We start from the raw sequence: 17,187 nt of genomic DNA, 5'->3' as shown, positions 1-17,187 counted from the left end.
CTCTCTCTCTCTCTCTCTCTATCTCTCTCTCAGTCTGGTCGGTCTGGCCAGGACTTCTCTCCTCTGTGACCTCTTTCTCTTGGCCAGTGAATGGAGGCCGGGCTGGAAGGCCACGGGTCTCTTATTATTTTGATGAGTTTAGCCGTTACCCGGGGACTAATATGTATTCCTTCACTGATAGAGTAAAGCATAAGAGGGGCTGGTCTGCTATCTTAATCTGCCTCGCCTGTGTTTTGACTGGCCCTGCTCTATTTGTGAAGACAATGTTAAGAGAACTTGAGCAAATAGATAGACTGAGAGGGATCAAGATTTTTGACAAAGGCGAAGGCCAAAAGCCACAACTTAACATGGGCAGTGGGCCAAAAATGCGATTGGACATTGATTATTAAAAAAATGCAACAGGTAGACATTAAATACTAGGATCTTATGTGATCATGGTGTTTATTGATAGGCTTTCCTTCCTCGTAGGCAGCTCATGACAAAAAAGACTTCTCAAATGTAATTATTAAACTGTACCAATCGTATCTTGACACTTTTATGAATGGAGTGGCAAAGGCTTCACACATTCTTTGCAGCTGTTTGTTTAAAGGTTATTCAAGTAAAACAAGGGTGAATAAGAAAGTTAACACATGCTGTTTTGGCAGAGAGACTGTTTTCTTTTTAATGATGATTTCCACCTCCTAAGTATATTATTCTCCTAAGTATTTGCATGCAGAGAGTACGGACAGCGTGAGCTTTCTGTTTTAAAGAGCCCATTAGTGAAAGCCAGGGGCCATTGTTAGAATAGTGAAGAAACGGTATAGAGGTAGATGAGTTTTCATTGGCATCACATTAACCCTCTAACATCCTGTTGGAAGCAAACAAGAATCTTTATTGCTGTTTGCTTGGTTACAGCCATGAACCTCTCCGCAGGTCATGTGAAACAAAGTGGTGGGTGGGAACTGGTAACGCATCACCAAGCCAGTGCTGGCTCCTTTCATCCATATGCAAAATGATTTTCTGTTTTACATTATGGATGTGGTGTTTTACTAATAATAGTGTAATTCTATTTTTACAATCCCGCACCATGTGACATGGTTGGGTTTATACAAAGCATGAAGACACTGATGGTGTTGTGAATGAGACGAGATTTCTTTTATTTGTTTAAAGGAACAGTTCACGCAAAAATGAAAATTCACTCATTATCTACTCACCCCCATGCCGGTGGAAGGTCAGGTGAAGTTTTTTAGTCCACAAAACATTGAAGGAGTTTCCAGCGAAACAGAGTTACAGCATTCTCCTAAACAAGTGAAGTATAATGGTGACTTTCAAATCTTCACTGTAGTCGTGAGCTGAAAATCTCATTTTCACTTTCACTTTAAGCTCATGGCTACAGTGAAGATTTCAGCTAAAAACACGGTGACAACTTGCCATCTCGGGGCTTCTAGAGACTTGGATTATGCCAGATGAGCAGCATGAAGGCTTTTTTCTTTACGTCTGAAAGTTGGTCACCATTCACTTCAATTGTTTCGGAGAATGCTGTAACTCTGTTTCCCTGGAAAACTCCACATGCTGCCGACCTTGGCTCAGTGGTGAGCGCTGCTGCCTCACAGCAAGAAGGTCCCGGGTTCAAACCCTAGCTGGCTCATCCCAGGTCCTCTCTGTGTGGAGTTTGCATGTTCTCCCCGTGTTTGTGTGGGTTTCCTCCGGGTGTTCCGGTTTCATCAAAGACATGTATGCTAGTGTTAATACTCCTGTCAGTGTGTGTGAGGCACTGGCAATTCTAACTGGAGTTCCATGGGACAGCAGTTGAAAATTAGCTAACTAACACTGGCACATTTACAGTAATGTCAATGTGCTTTGTCCCTCAAATAAATAAATAAATAAATAAATAAATAAATAAATAAATAAATAAATAAATAAATAAATAAATAAATAAATACGATTAATTAAATTCACCTGTGGGTGAGTAGGTAATAAGTGGATTTTCATTTTTGAGTGAACTGTTCCTTTAACTCTTCTTATAGCTCTTATATGCCATGTAAATAATGTAGAATATGTCTCTCAGACGTCATACTACCTTATTTACATGATTGCCTTAACTGACTGGTTGTGCCCCCTCTGTCCTTTCCCCTGTGTAGTACACTAACTATGATGATTATGGTGAGTTCTATGACTACGGTGATGGAGGGGTAGTCACTGATGCTCCCCCAACTGAAGGAGCCAAGACTGAGGTAACACTTACTAATAACATTATCCTTGGTGCTGGCGTGAATGTGATGCATGGAAACACACACACACGCACGCGCGCGCGCGCGCGCACACACACGCATGCACGCATTTCACTTTCTTTTTCTTTCTTTCTTTCTTTCTTTCTTTCTTTCTTTCTTTCTTTCTTTCTTTCTTTCTTTCTTTTTTTAATTAAATATGTGCTATAGATGTGCAGTTAATTTTAAAGATATCCTAAATACGTTTATTAAAGGAACTACATGTGATTTTGGAGGAAAGATTGAGTCAACACGGTTCTCATTCCCAGGTCGTCAAATACTGACGCTTAAGATTGAGTCAACATGGTTCTCAATTTCCCACAGCGTCACATACAGATGTTATCTGTTTCCAAGGGCTCTACCGTAATGATTGGATTTTCTTCTGGTTGTTTGCAACAAGGTCCGACAAGATGTCAAATGAAAGCTGGAAATCCACTGATTTCAATGGTATTAGTCTCATCACTCTACGACAAAAACTCACTGAACTAGCTCAGCCATACTTACTGCCACGACAGATGGCAGCAATAGCGCCCCCTACCAACCCAAAGTATCAGTATTTGAAAATGAGAAACGTGTTGACTCAATCTTTCTCCAAAATCACATACATGTATAGAGAGCCAAAGTGCAACGTCACTTCCTGCTTCAGCACTGTACCAGAGATTTATTTTCCCATAGACATTTCGTAAAATGCTTATGAAAATAGTTTTACTTCGTCAAAGCAAACGGTTCAGATATAGAAACAAGAGAGACCACATAACATTCACTCGGACCAAAACGTAAAAAAAATAGTGGATTTAAAGAAAATCTTTTTTCCGTGTTTTTTTTAAGCGTTTTGGTCGGAGTGAAATGATCTATGGTGTCTCCCGATTCGGAATATATCTGAACCCGTTTGGTTTGATGAAGTAAAACTATTTTTATAAGCATTTTACGAAATGTCAATGGGAAACTAAATCTCTGGTACAGTGCTGAAGCAGGAAGTAGGCGGTCATTTTGCCTCTCTATAGCTCCTTTAAGGATAACAATATCACCTTACCTTGTCACGTTAGTGGTGCTGTGGAAGCATGTGTTGTAGAACAAATAAATACATTTGCTGTAACAGAAGCCATCCAACATGATTTGCCCTCCTCAGATTTGTAATCCTTTATTTTTTGTACTGATTTCAGACAAACGTGGGTGCAGATTATTACACGGGTGAGTATGACTACAGCCCAGTGGACGGCAGCCAACCTGAAACCCCCACCGAGGCAGCAGGAACGGGCCAGGTATCTTTAGACGTATTTATCACTAAGACTTTCATTTTGTTAATAGGAGGATAAATTGTAAACACTACCTGCTTGTTAAATAATCTGCTGTAAAATGAACAGTTAATTAGAATTAAGGAGCCAACAAGAAAAACATTTTCTTGAAAGGGATATGCGAGATTCACCTATTTGCCATATTGCTGACAGTAAATGGAGAATGTGGATGCCTTTATCATCACTGTGAGTGCCCTACAAAGAGCGGTACAGCCCTCACTGCTACTTAGCTAGCGCTACAATGGTAGTGAACAGTATAGCCGCCTACTCCCGTTCAGTCGCCCAAAATACACATTGCATGTACAGTATATCTTGTGACTCGTGGACTCACCACGCGATGGAATAATAATCCAAAGTTACTGGAAACGGTGGAAACGCTGTACACAGCGCATGCACCTGTGTACAGCGCATGACTCATGGCAAACGAGGAAGTAACTTCAGTTACCCTTGGTTAGTTTGGTTAATCTTTGTTAGATCTCGGCGTGTGGATTTACTTAGAAAATGACCGTTTCCAGTCACTTTGGATTATTATTTAATCGCGTGGTGAGTACACGAGTCACAACATGTGAGTGTTTCTGGCGCTGTTGCAATGTGTATTTTGGGCGACTGAACGGGAGTAGACAGCTGTACCGTTCACTACCATTGTAGCGCTAGCTAAGTAGCAGTGAGGGCTGTCCTGCTCTTTGTAGTGCACGCACAGTGACGACAATGGCATCCACATTCTCCATTTACTGTCGGCAATATGGCAAATAGGCGAATCTCGCAAAATGTTTAAACTTATGCCATCTTCATCGGAGGTTGAAAACAACTCGACTCCTTGGTTTCCATGAAAACCCCTATAAAAGAAAAAGTACTTTGCATACTCGTACTTTTAATTATACTAGAATTAAACTTTAATTTACTCAAATTAACTTAAAGTGGTCCAATTAAGTCAGTTCAAATCTTCAAACCTTTGTACACTTTTAGTACTTGTAATGCAATATCTAGGTCATAGTATACCAAAGTTAATACACTTAGATTGTAAGCGAAGCCACCCGCATCAATCTAATAAAGAGCGTAGTAGGAAAACTTGTGTCATTTAATGAACCGTAACCAATGGAAAATCAGCAGACAGGCACATCCCCTATGTTTCTCCTATCCTGAATTTGGCATATCCTGTCTTAATTTGTGCTAAACCATCACATAAAGCAGGACATAATGAGGAACATTCGGGGGTTAAACTAAAACAATACGGCTGTGTGCTCTTCCAGCCAAATTGCCTGCCGCTTGTGATGTACCTTGAGGTGGATAAGACGGCTTCAGCTAGTGAGACATCACGTTCATCAGAGGAGACAAGCCCGAGACGAGCTAACCAGGGGAAACCAAACAGATCCCGTCCCATTGTCCCACACTTGTCTGATTACTTAGGACTGTGATGCACCAGACAACTTTTTGGACATTGTTGTGTAGGGCAACATTTTCCTTTGCAACAATGCTTTGATTCAAAAGTGCCTTCTTGTATACATGTTATGGGTGGACTGGCCTCAGTGGCTGTCGAAGCCCTAACCTTTGGGATTGTGCCGTACTCAGTGGTGGAATGAACGTGTGGTATTCCTATAGAAGAGATTCACCATGTAATACATTTCACACTAAGTTCTTTTGGGGATGGAAGGCAGTACCCGAAAGTATGGAGAAGTGGACTTGTAGCCGGACGCTTGATGGTTTGAAGCCCCGTATAAATAAACGTAAAAGAAAAACGCAAAACAATAGATTCATTACCTGTTTAGAACATGGAAGCGCTCTTACAGAATGTTTAACTTCTATTTCTCTAAACAGACATAATTCTGCCTGAGAGGTCTTGAATTATTCTGAAGTGAACGATTACTTTTGTGAGTTGTTGAGATGTTGTGAAGGTCTTCCAAGGAGTTGATACTGTACACAATGTCACAATTGTGCGATACACATTTGCAAACTCACAAAAGGTGGACTTAAAAAAAAAGCATGACAGGCCCAGATATTTCCTCTCCACTCTTCCTCAGCACGTTATTAATATTTGATGTCTCATGCTGCATTTTTGGTGTAACATTGATTGACATCTCTTAACAAGCTGAGCAAGATCTGATTTCCAAGGTAATGCTTGCAAATGCCCAAAATACACAATTCCCCCCATACAATTGTGTTTTCTCAATGCATTTGCATCTTGTATTATAACCTCCTCAACCTCCTCAAATGCTATGCAATCAGTTGCAGACTAGTTTTTCTGTCAGGTGATACACATGCCCTTCAACTCACTATACTATACTATAAAGTACTATACTATACTATACTATACTATACTATACTATACTATACTGTACTATACTATACTATACTATACTGCAATTTTACAGCATGAATGTGATATATTTCATCAACCATATTTTACTGATGATGTATGTTTTATTTTTTGATACACTCTTAAGATGTATCTTTTTCAAAACATTGGTGTGTCTAGTTTGGGACATCCCACATTTGTATTGCTTTTCAAGTAGACTATGGACATTATGTATCTGTTGATAATGTTGAGTTGAAAAGTAACATATAAGTGTGTGCTGTCCCAAATTAGACACATGAATGTGCTGAACAGAGTTTTAAGACACAACTAAGTTGAAAATTCCTAAGGGATCTTTATCTTTGTTGGTGTCCAATCATTTTGGCGTAGTTAAGCAAAGTGCCATGTGCTCCTGCTTTAACTGTGAATCATGCTATCAAATCATGTGAAAGTTGATCAGTGAAGCTTCTCACATGGTTTCATTTCACTAACCAAACTTCCATGTTCCCTCCACCTCGACCACCTGGCCCTCGCGTCGCTCGGATTGATCCCAGAACTACGAGGAGGAAATAGTCGACGATTACATCACTGGCGTGGAGCAGGTCGGGGCGGACCCCACCGTTGCCGTGGAAACGCCTGTGGACACCAAAGAGAAAGTGGAACCTGGCACTGAAGTGTATGACTTTAAGGAATATGACCTGAAGGAATATGACGCCAAGGAGCTTGACAAGAAGCAGTACGATTACGGTGATTACGGCGATTATGGCACCACCGACCAAGCCAAGCCTACAGACTCGGCTTACGAGGACGAGTTTGCCGGTGTGCCCGCGGAGACGGACTTCAGAGAGAGCAATGTAAGTGGAGGAGAGAGAGGGGGCAGTGTTGCCAGATTGGGCGGTTTTCCACCAATCAGCCTGTTTTGGCATTGTGCGGCAGGGAAATTGGCTTGTTTTCATAGACCTGCAGGTGCTTGGGTGGTTTTGTGTGCGTTTTGCCGGGTTTTGAACAGTTTTGGGGCTGGAAACCTGGAACCCATCAGCTGTATCTGGCAACACGGAGGGGGGCTTCAGGAATGTGGGGTGAGATGGAGAAGATGCTGGTGGCATTTGTTTCATGGGGTGTGTCTGCTGCCGTTATGTTTGTTGTTGTTTCCAATGGTATCGGGTTATAGCTGGGAGCATTCTGCACACACACACACACACACACACACACACACACACACAAGAACATACGCAAACCTCTTCTGTCTATCTCAGCCTTGACACAAATAAACAGATGTTGACCCAACTTGTCAGCACAGCCGCGTCCCGCCTGACCTTTGACCCTGATGACCTGTGCTGTTTATCAAAGACATTCTCCTGCAGCGGTCCACCTATGACTCGGCAACTGTTCATCTCACCAAATCCGCCTAAACCATTTATCTCAAACCGCACCAAAATATGTCACGAGTCATCCGTGTCTGTTGTGGCCAGTCTCCAGCCCCCTTCCCTCCCCTCAGGAGCCATATCCTCAGAGGCAGGAAGGGACATGATCCATGTCTGGATGTGGGCTCGCGATGCGTCTGCCAGCCTCGGGTTCATCTGCTCCGCTCCGTTAGTCCGCTCCACTCTTCTACACCCACAGCGCTCACAGCTCCCTCCCTTCCATGATGGCTTCTGGGAGAGAGAAAAAAGTTCCTACTCCAGGCTACGCAGGATAAGCTAGCGGTTTCTAGACACACTGCTGTAGGTGGTTTGTGAATTCTTCTCATGTGAAGTCATTGTGTGGATAGTGTCAGGTAACGACCCCTGCCTTTCTGCTCTGTTGGGGTCTCTCTCTTTTTTCAGTCACTGGCTTTCAGGAAGCTTAATACATTGGAGTCAGACCAAAGTCTAAATTATAGCCTAGCTTCTTACAAAATAATTCTTGAGGTTGATTTTTCCAGCAGGCAGGGAAAAAAACAGCTTTTTCGCCTGAAGAGCTACTGAAATCATTTTAAGCAGTCACAGCTCTAGGCAGCAGCATTCTCCTGAGCTTCTCTTAGCAGTTTTGTTAAGTGACCTCTATAAAAGAGAAGACACCCATTGGGCACCCATTGGTCCCCCCCCCCCTTTTTAAAGTTTCTAACCATTGATGCTTCTCGTGCGAGCTGAAATGAAAAATTACTTTTTTTCTATTTTAGTTCACATCCCTGGTTATTCAATGCACCTGTTTAATAATGTATGCAAAAAAATCACAGAAATCAAATGTCTTTAGTTTTTCACATTTCTTCACATCAAAAGTTAATTTTTCAGGATTTCATTCGGTAATTTACAGTATGCTGACATCATTCAGTATCAGAATTGTCAAATTTCTACCGCATTTCAACCAATCATATCACGACATGACAGCTGTCAATCAATCTTCATTGTGAGCCGTGGGGAGAAAATTCTTAGCAGGCAAGATGGCTGCCTAGTGCCTTTAACCTGCGCAGACTTTTCTAGCCCATAAATGTTAATATACTTGGCCAATAAGTATGTAACATACAAAATAAAACAAACAGTAGTGTCTTGACTTAATGTAGAATGTAACTGGCTCATTAATTAACATTCTAGGTATAACGTTGTTTACCGCGGCTCTTAACCCGGCCCCTCGGACATTTCATGGCGGGCACCAGCACTCTAAGCCTCGGCTTTGAAACAGCAGTACGCATGGAGGCAGCCAGTTGCCCGGTTCTCTGCAGATCCCACTTGCGTACGTAGGGGCAGAACATGCTGAATCCCACTGGATTTGGGGGCAGAACACGGCATACAAGCACCAGGATTGGCCAACGTCAACTCCAGTGCCCAGAACGGTCAAATCAAATCATCCACACGCTATGTCCCGCCTTTCTACCCTGTTCCAGTCAAAGCAATGTTTGTTTCCACTCGGATATGTCATCACAGGTACTGAGATGTGATTTCAGCTCGTCTTTAAATCCTGACTCTTCACTGTGTAGTGGCTCACCTGGTGTGTCCTGTCTCTATAGGTGGGTGGAGGCAGTTACCACGGAGAGAAGGGCGAGAAGGGTGAACCTGCTGTCATTGAGCCAGTAAGTGGTCAAATATATTGTGACTATATTGTGAGTATCTAACTTCTGACAATTACCCTATTGCCTCAGCAGCCATTTTAAACATACTTTTCATTCAGCGTGCGGGAATTCCTTGACATACTGCAGCAAGCACAGATGAGCTGCAGCTACTGTACCAAGACTCACATCAATATTGAGACTCAGACAAACATTTATCATTCCACAGATTACTCTCTGAAAAACATATTAGAAACAGACCTCAAGAGTCTGGAGGGATATACGTTTTAAGGTACACTTAGCCCTCCAGCTATGCCAAACCTAGCCTATGTAGCTAACTAGCTAGCTAACTTCCATACTAAATTAAAGCAGTCATTGTTGGCTATTGATGATCCCCAAGATTGCTAGTTAATGGCAAGGTGAAGGTCATTACCCAAATTATTCTTCATTTCCAACCAGGGATGAATAAATTGTCTTGTCTGTCTGTCTGTCTGTCTGTCTGTCTTCAGACTAAAACACATATTTCAAAGTTCCCTGTGGAGCCAGATTTATAGTTGAAAGGCTTTTCATATCAACAAAGACGTGCCAACATTTGCACACTGATTTATTAGGGCCTATAAAAACCCTAAATCTCATTCTTTGCATATTTGGTTGAGCATGTAGTCTTCTTTGATGTTTTATCTCTTCTCTTCTCATATCTAATTGTTCAAACAAATATAGGGCACTGTCTTTATCTAATTGCCATCGGCTCATAAATGTCTATTTCTCAATTTCAATCAGCAACCACCACTGGTGCAATAAAAATGCCAGCACATCAAACCACATGACCCACACTGAAAGGGCATTTTAAGCCTTCTTTATTTAATCTGAAGCCCTCATAACCAGCAGTCTCTTCGCTCTTGGCAAGAGTTAAGGAGCATATGTCCTGTGGCACATGAAAGACCAGTTTTGACACAAGATGTCAGAGCACATAGGTTCTTAGCATGGCCATCCTATACAATTTACCATTACAGGCTAAGCATCGACCAAAATAGCAGCTGCAGTTAACTTCACCACTCCCATACCATCTGTGCCACCACAGACTCCCATCCAAATCTCTGGCCACACACGCACAGCCATTATAGAAGAATACATCAGTTAGCTGAAGTATTGTTAACTTAGCTTGTAGCTTTTAAGTAAACTCCTCAACATCAAACCAAAGTCTCCACTCACAACCATCCACCCCCCATCCTTTACAGCCTCCCCTAAATGCTACTGTATCCACTTCTCCCTTTTTCAGGGGATGCTTATAGAAGGACCCCAAGGAGCCCCTGGCCAAGCAGTGAGTATCACGTTCTCCCACACTGACTCCTGCCTGCCTTCCACACATGGAGAACAGCTAAAGAAGTCTTTATGGAAAGAGCCTCAGTCCTGATCGCCTGTGAAGCTTGAGTTGAGAGAGACAGTGAGATGTGTGTGCGTGCGTGCGTGTGTGTGTGTGTGTGTGTGCGTGTGTGTGTGTGTGTGTGTGTGTGTGCGTGTGCGTGTGTGTGTGTGTGTGCACGTGCGTCCGTGTGTGTCTTTGTTGGCCTGTGCATGTGACCTAGCTGATAGATTGAATGCGGTGGGAATGCTGGTTAGCAGTCGTTTGGGGATATTATAGGCTAAGTGTGTGTCTGTGTGTGGTTTTAGGGTCTCCCTGGTACCCCGGGCTTGCAGGGTCCCCCAGGTGCCCATGGAGATCATGGTGAGAGGGTAAGTGAACGCTGGCCTCATTTCAGAGCGGATACCAGATGTTTTGGAGAAGCTCTGTCACCCACTCAATACACATTATTATCATTACACCACTAACAGCCAGTTGTACATTTCGTCATAGCTTAAAATAGGGGGGGGGGGCACAATTGCACTAGGCAATTGTAAATATGGTGCAATTTAATTGTATAACAACAAAAAAACCTTGGAGTAATAGTTCTCATAATTGATACAAAATGTATGAAATACCCGACCAACTTCATACTCTGGCCATCCATCTTGCTGTTGAAATGAGCGGAGTCAGCATATAGAGAAACAGTGCTTCTGTTGTCTTCTCCTTTATTGGAAAGCTGTGCAGTAGAGCGGCGAAGCCATGGAGTGAATAATACAATTGGACGCAGCTTGCTACTGCAGCAGTAGGGGGGCGATTAGCAAGTAGTGGGTGCAGGGAAAGTAGACATGCCCATAAACTGTCAATATCCCAACAAAGAGAAGTTGTGAGAAGCAGTTGCGCTGGTATCTCACAGCGCGTGCTCCAACTTCAAGGAGCGCGCTGACAAATTATGTCCACGCCTGGACCTTCTCGAACCTCCTTTTCCCAGCCTGAACCTTCTCGAACCTCCTTTTCCCAGCCTGAACCTTCTCGAACCTCCTTTTCCCAGCGTGAACCTTCTCGAACCTCCTTTTCCAAGCCTGAACCTTCTCGAACCTCCTTTTCCCAGCCTGAACCTTCTCGAACCTCCTTTTCCCAGCGTGAACCTTCTCGAACCTCCTCTTCCCAGCCTGAACCTTCTCGAACCTCCTTTTCCCAGCCTGAACCTTCTCGAACCTCCTTTTCCCAGCACTGTCCGTGGGATTCCGCTCATTTACTTGATTGATTGGATGACACGGAATAAGTGCTCATCCCCTCCTCCAAAGCTGGATCACGCCTTGTTTTTCCCAAAATGTGGGAAAAACATGAACCAGCCCCACCCCCCCCCCCCCCCCAAAGCCCCACCTCCCCTCTCTCACCGCGCTCATTGCTCGTCCATTCTGGTCTCTCTCTCACCCTGGGAGTTAACCCTTTTAGTGCTGGCAAAGTAAAAACTCAGGCACACCCCCACCTCCCAGCGTGTCCAGCGGCCCCCTCCAACACAATAAGCTTATTGTTTCAGGGGGGTCAGTGTGATCAGAAAATATTTTTGCGATGCATGCCCCGCCTCCTTTCCCCTCCATCCCTCCCCCTCCCTTCACTTCCTCCCATGGGAAAGTGTCTTGACTCCTGCTGAGGATTGACAGAGCGATTAAAAGTGACGTGTGTCTGTAGTCTTGCGGCTTTCCGTTGCGTAGGGTCCGCCTATTGGACATTGGACGTTTAATCAGCACATTTCTCACAGGATCCCCCCCCCCCCCATAGAGACACTTTCCCAGCCACGCGGGATCGCCCTGAACACTAGATGGCGCTCCGCTTACTATAGCACACAGCAATGGATGGAGAGTATTTAGTGCCTCTGGGACAAGGCAGCACACATGGCATCAATTTGAGCCAGCAGTCTGAGACTGTGTGGCGTGTGACAAGACTGCTAAAGAGATTCTGGTTCCTCTGGAAACAGAGTGCATATTATTGGATCTTTAGGATATTTTGTTGTCTTTATTGATTCATCAGCTAGGCTGTATTTTAATTCAACTGATGCTTTGTTCCAACATATTATCCCTATTACTCTTATCATGATTGCAGGGATATTTCTTATTTCAGTATAACCAGTTACTTCTTATCATAATACAGTTTATTATGAATTCAAGTCAGTGCTTTCCTGCAATTAAGCAGACAACATCCCCAGGCCACAAATGCATGCTGTGCTATTGTCATGCCTGTATTGTTGCTGGATGTGAGTTTAATTGCTTCCTGGTTAATGACAGTGACTGGCCTCAGTAGGCGTTGTGCCAAACTGGATACACACACGTACAGTCTGGTTTGTATCAAGTGCTATGGGCTCTGCTACTTGGCCCACTGATAAAGGTTACCATGGTTACCACTGATAAAGGTTACCATGGTTACCACTGATAAAGGTTACCATGGAAAATTTCAAAGCTCATCATTGAACCCTATGTCTCATTTTCCTTAAGCGGATTAATCCAATTACCTATTTGGAATAAGCAACAACAACACAGACTCACGCACGGTACCTTCCTATTATGGAAATGATTGTTGTTGATCAAATAGGATTTTGCTGTTTCCAGATTAGGTGTAATTTATTTTTATTTGGATTAGAGACAAAATAGCGACATCATCATTATCTTATTATCCACATCAGACCAAGATCATCTTCTGAATTCAAAACCTGGAGGATTTTCTTCATCAACAATCAAACCACGTCTGACATTTTTTCTGCGAAAGTCTTTGTCCTGGAAGAAGAACCAACTCTCTCTCTCTCCCTTCTCTCGTTTTCCAGGGTCCTACCGGGCGTGCCGGTATTCCCGGTTCAGACGGCGTTCCCGGGCCTCCAGGTACCATTCTGATGCTGCCAGTAAGTCCTGCTCCACCCGTCTGCCACCCACACGCCCGCCCGCCGGGCCGGGCTGTCTGTTTAATTTCCTTTACGTACACCTCTCATCTCAGCCACTGGCCCGTGAACTTACTCCATTTAGCTACTTTACCTCATAGCATCACCAGTAGGCCAAAGTCTGTCAGCCATATTTGCTTTGAGTCACAAATCACTTACCCTGTAAATGTCAGCCAGTGCAATGGAGTGGAACCAGTGACTGAGGTTTTGAAAGGTTTGGCGACAGATATTTGTGTGTGTATGTCTGCTAGTGTATATGTACTGTATATGCATGTGCATGTGTGTGTGCTTGTATGCCAGTGAATATGCCAGTGAGTGAGTGTGTGTGTGTGTGTGTGTGTGTGTGTCTGTGTGTGTGTGTGTGTGTGTGTGTGTGTGTGTGTGTGTGTTTGTTTGTATGTGTGTGTGTGCGTGCGTGCGTGTGTGTGTGTGTGTCTGTGTGTGTGTGTGTGTGTGTGTGTGTGTGTGTGTGTGTGTGTGTTTGTTTGTTTGTTTGTTTGTATGTGTGTGCGTGTGTGTGCATGTGACAGTTTGACAGTTACAGCTTTACATGGTGCCGCAGAACACAACAACGTGTTTAACAGCCTCTCTTGGGGGTGATGGGTATTAGATGTCTCTCTCTGTAAATGGAGACAACTCAGTTTGTTTTCTTATTTGTGCATCCGGGTAGATTCCCTGCCTACCAACACGAGGGTCGCAGGTTCGAGCCCCCATGTTACCTCTGGCTTGGGCGGGCACTGTGTGGGTGGGAAGCCGGATTAAGGATATGTGTCCTGGTCGCTGCACCAGTGCCTCCTCTGGTCGGCTGGGGTGCCTGTTCGTTCGGGGAGGGGGGAGGGGATCTGGGTTGAATAGCGCTACATCCTGCCGGTGAAACTCCTCGCTGTCAGAGGAAAAGAAGCAGCTGGCGACCGCACGTGTATCGGAGGAAGCATGTGTCTGTCTACAACTCTCCCCAGATCGGCCTAGGGGGTGGAGCAATGACCGGGACAGCAGGGGGAATTGGCCAAGTACAATTGGGGGTGAGGAAAAATCTGGGGAAAAAACTTGATGGAAAAAAGTTTTCTCATTTGTGTTTCTTCTCTCTGTGGTGGTCGACAGTTCCGTGCAGGCGGAGAGGCACACAAGGGACCCGTGGTTTCTGCCCAGGAGGCCCAAGCTCAGGCTATCTTGTCTCAGGCTAGGGTAAGTACAGTACATGGATCAGTGGGGACTGTTATCCCGGCGCACCCTACTCTGATTAGAGGTCCTTTCACGGGATCTTTTTCTTTCTCGGTACACTCTAATTGACTGCCTAACCTACACTCACAATCCAAAAACATAGGATACAAAAGTTAGGATAAATACACAGGAAATAATGTGATCCTGGTGTGTTTGAAGCGCTAGTCATCCTCACCTGTGCCTCTTAAAACTATTTGTTGTGACCCAAAATGGATGGTGCTGGTGAGTTCCTTCCTTGACATTTAGTACCAGTATGTTCATGAGGCTAAAGCTACTCAATTCAATTTCCAGACAAAAACAACAATAAGAATCTGGAACCTGTAGTAAATTACCAACCAGGGAACCACTGTTAGAAAGTCCCACGCATCTTGTAAATCGTCGATTCAAGAATATCCCACTTGCAGGCTAGTTGTAAGCCACTTTACAAGTGTCAGGTTGGGTAGTATACAGGACCACAGTGGACCTTCACAGCCACCCGGGGCTCTTGGTAATCACAGAAGTGTTGAGAAACAGGATGCGCTGTGTGGCTTTAAGCGAGGTGTGATGTATAGAGTACAGCACATGAGGTGTGATGTATAGAGTACAGCACATGAGGTGTGATGTATAGAGTACAGCACATGGAGAACATTACATGTCACACACACAAACATCGGATGTTCACACATTCACAAAAGCTGACGGAGCCGGAGCGCCGCCACAACCGCTGTTCAGTCATGTTTACAAAGCACTTGTCACCTTCCTATATTTGCCTTTTATTCCTGAGGGAATAACAATAAAATACCATGAGTTCTAATTTCCATGTATCCTAAACATTCACACAGTGTGCTTTTTTTGAGACAAATTGTTCAGCTTAGTTCTTATTGAGGTACTTGCAGTTGCACTTTGGGGAATGTTCATCTATGTTTCTATTATTGCAACTAACTTCTCCAATACTTCAATTGTTCTCCCCTCCACTAGCTGCCAAGGTCCACGTTGAAAATAAGCTAACTGATAGTTAATAATGTGTGGTTTTGTCTATGGTGAAGAATAGTGTCAGGCATGTCTTGCCTTCCCTTGAATGATCAAATTCAAGGAGAATTTCAGTATTATCGTTTTGTATTATTGACCAAGATCGCTTCAGTTGGTAGCCGCTTTTCCCACATGCCCCTACTGCACGAAAGGAGCTTGTTTTTTTTTTTTTACCACTGACAGGATCAGATTATTCCAAAGGGATAGATTCCATACTGCTCCCCTGGCGTAATTCAAGTGGACACAAGCCCCGAGATGCCAAGTTGACTTGAAAATATGTCATTTACACCCTGTTTTTAGCTGAAATATAGCCATATGTGCAGCTGGACGTGTCCGATTTATTCTTCCTCTAGTACCTGCCTACAGTGCAGATGTCAGCTAAAAACAGGGTGTAAATTACATTACATTACAAAATTACATTACACTGTGTGCCACCAGGTCCCATTTTGCGAGAAGTCTGCTGCACAAAACAGAAGGCATTTTACTTTCCAGGTCATAATAATACACAATTTCATTCCAGTTCTGCTACTGTAACTGCATAGTTTCAGTGTTTCACATTAGCTGACCTTGTTGGAATGCATAATAGTTGTTATAAGGTCGTCTGTTATTGGCTGTTGTCCTTCTTGCTCTTCAAAGTGCGCACAGAGCAACACCAGAGGGAGGGAGGTCCTAACATCCTCTCTGCAATAGGCAGGCTTCCCATGGGTCCTTGAAATCCTTGAAAGTTTGCGATATAGATTTGCAACAGCAATTCACCTTAATCTGATCCTTGATGCTATGTTACAGTAGGTCCTTGAATTTTATGTTTAAGAAGGTGTGCGAATCCTAGATAGGATGCAACTTCAAGCCAGGATTTCTGGGAAATGTGGTGTGGATTTGGAGAAAACACAAGATGATACACGTGGCATCAAAAACGTTCCATCTCTTTCGCCGTCAGAGCAAGAACAGATGCTCTGAACATCGCTTCACTGGATGCTAATAAATTGACTGCAAAGGGAGCCTCATAGCACACAGATGTGGCTTCGTTCCTAACTCCCTCTGTTTGATGGGAGGAAATATTGTTTGATTTGTTATTGGTGTAGACAGATGCAAATGTAGGAGTGTCAACACCGCCTGCTTGTTTATGGGTTGTTTCTGTCCGATCCACAGCTGTCCCAGAGAGGTCCTCCGGGGCCAATGGGCATGACAGGGAGATCTGGGCCTGTGGTGAGTAGCTTTCACCCCCAATAATCTACCTACCATCCACTCATTTCACAGCTGATGAGAAACACAGGGCAATCACACACACACACACACACATACACACACACACACACACACACACGCGCGCGCGCGCGCGCGCGCGCGTTTGTACAGCTATCGTGAGGACCTTCATTGACACAAGGCATTCCCAAACCTTAACCATCACGACTAAATGCTAACCCTTACCCTTACCCTGAGGACCGGCCAAAATGTCCTCACTTTACTGATTACTAAAATGTCCTCACTTCCCAGGTATAAAACTCAAATTGGTCCTCACTAAGATAGCTGTACAAGAACGCACACACACTCATGCACGCACACGTGCACGCACATGTGCACGCACGCGCACACGCATGCACACGCACACACACACACACACACACACACACACACACACACACACACACACACACACACACACACACACACACACACACACACACACACACACACACACCCTCTTTGTCTAGAGGTATTGTTCAACAAGTGTCTCATGTCGTTGTCGCTGAACAATTGATGAAAGCAGATGTTACTTTCATCCAGAACAGACAGAGCAGTATCGCCTCACACTCTCTCTCTCTCTCTC

At 44.0% G+C, this 17,187-nt stretch overlaps 1 protein-coding gene across 1 annotated transcript in view; it reads left to right on the top strand.

Annotated features, from left to right (window-relative positions):
• col11a1b (collagen, type XI, alpha 1b) overlaps positions 1-17,187 on the top strand; it is a 117,200-nt gene that overhangs the window by 33,031 nt on the left and 66,982 nt on the right. The window contains exons 6-14 of the mRNA XM_083659329.1: positions 2,121-2,213; positions 3,410-3,508; positions 6,386-6,685; positions 8,818-8,880; positions 10,136-10,177; positions 10,528-10,590; positions 13,020-13,094; positions 14,232-14,315; positions 16,509-16,565. Of these exons, the coding sequence (XP_083515455.1) occupies positions 2,121-2,213; positions 3,410-3,508; positions 6,386-6,685; positions 8,818-8,880; positions 10,136-10,177; positions 10,528-10,590; positions 13,020-13,094; positions 14,232-14,315; positions 16,509-16,565 (876 nt within the window). The remainder of the gene's footprint in view (positions 1-2,120; positions 2,214-3,409; positions 3,509-6,385; positions 6,686-8,817; positions 8,881-10,135; positions 10,178-10,527; positions 10,591-13,019; positions 13,095-14,231; positions 14,316-16,508; positions 16,566-17,187) is intronic.

Source organism: Poromitra crassiceps, assembly GCF_964638095.1.
Source record: "Poromitra crassiceps genome assembly, chromosome: 23".
NCBI classification, from domain to species: Eukaryota; Metazoa; Chordata; class Actinopteri; order Beryciformes; family Melamphaidae; genus Poromitra; species Poromitra crassiceps.
The sequence above is the reverse complement of the archived record's forward strand: the minus strand, read 5'-3'. Positions and strand labels throughout refer to the sequence as shown.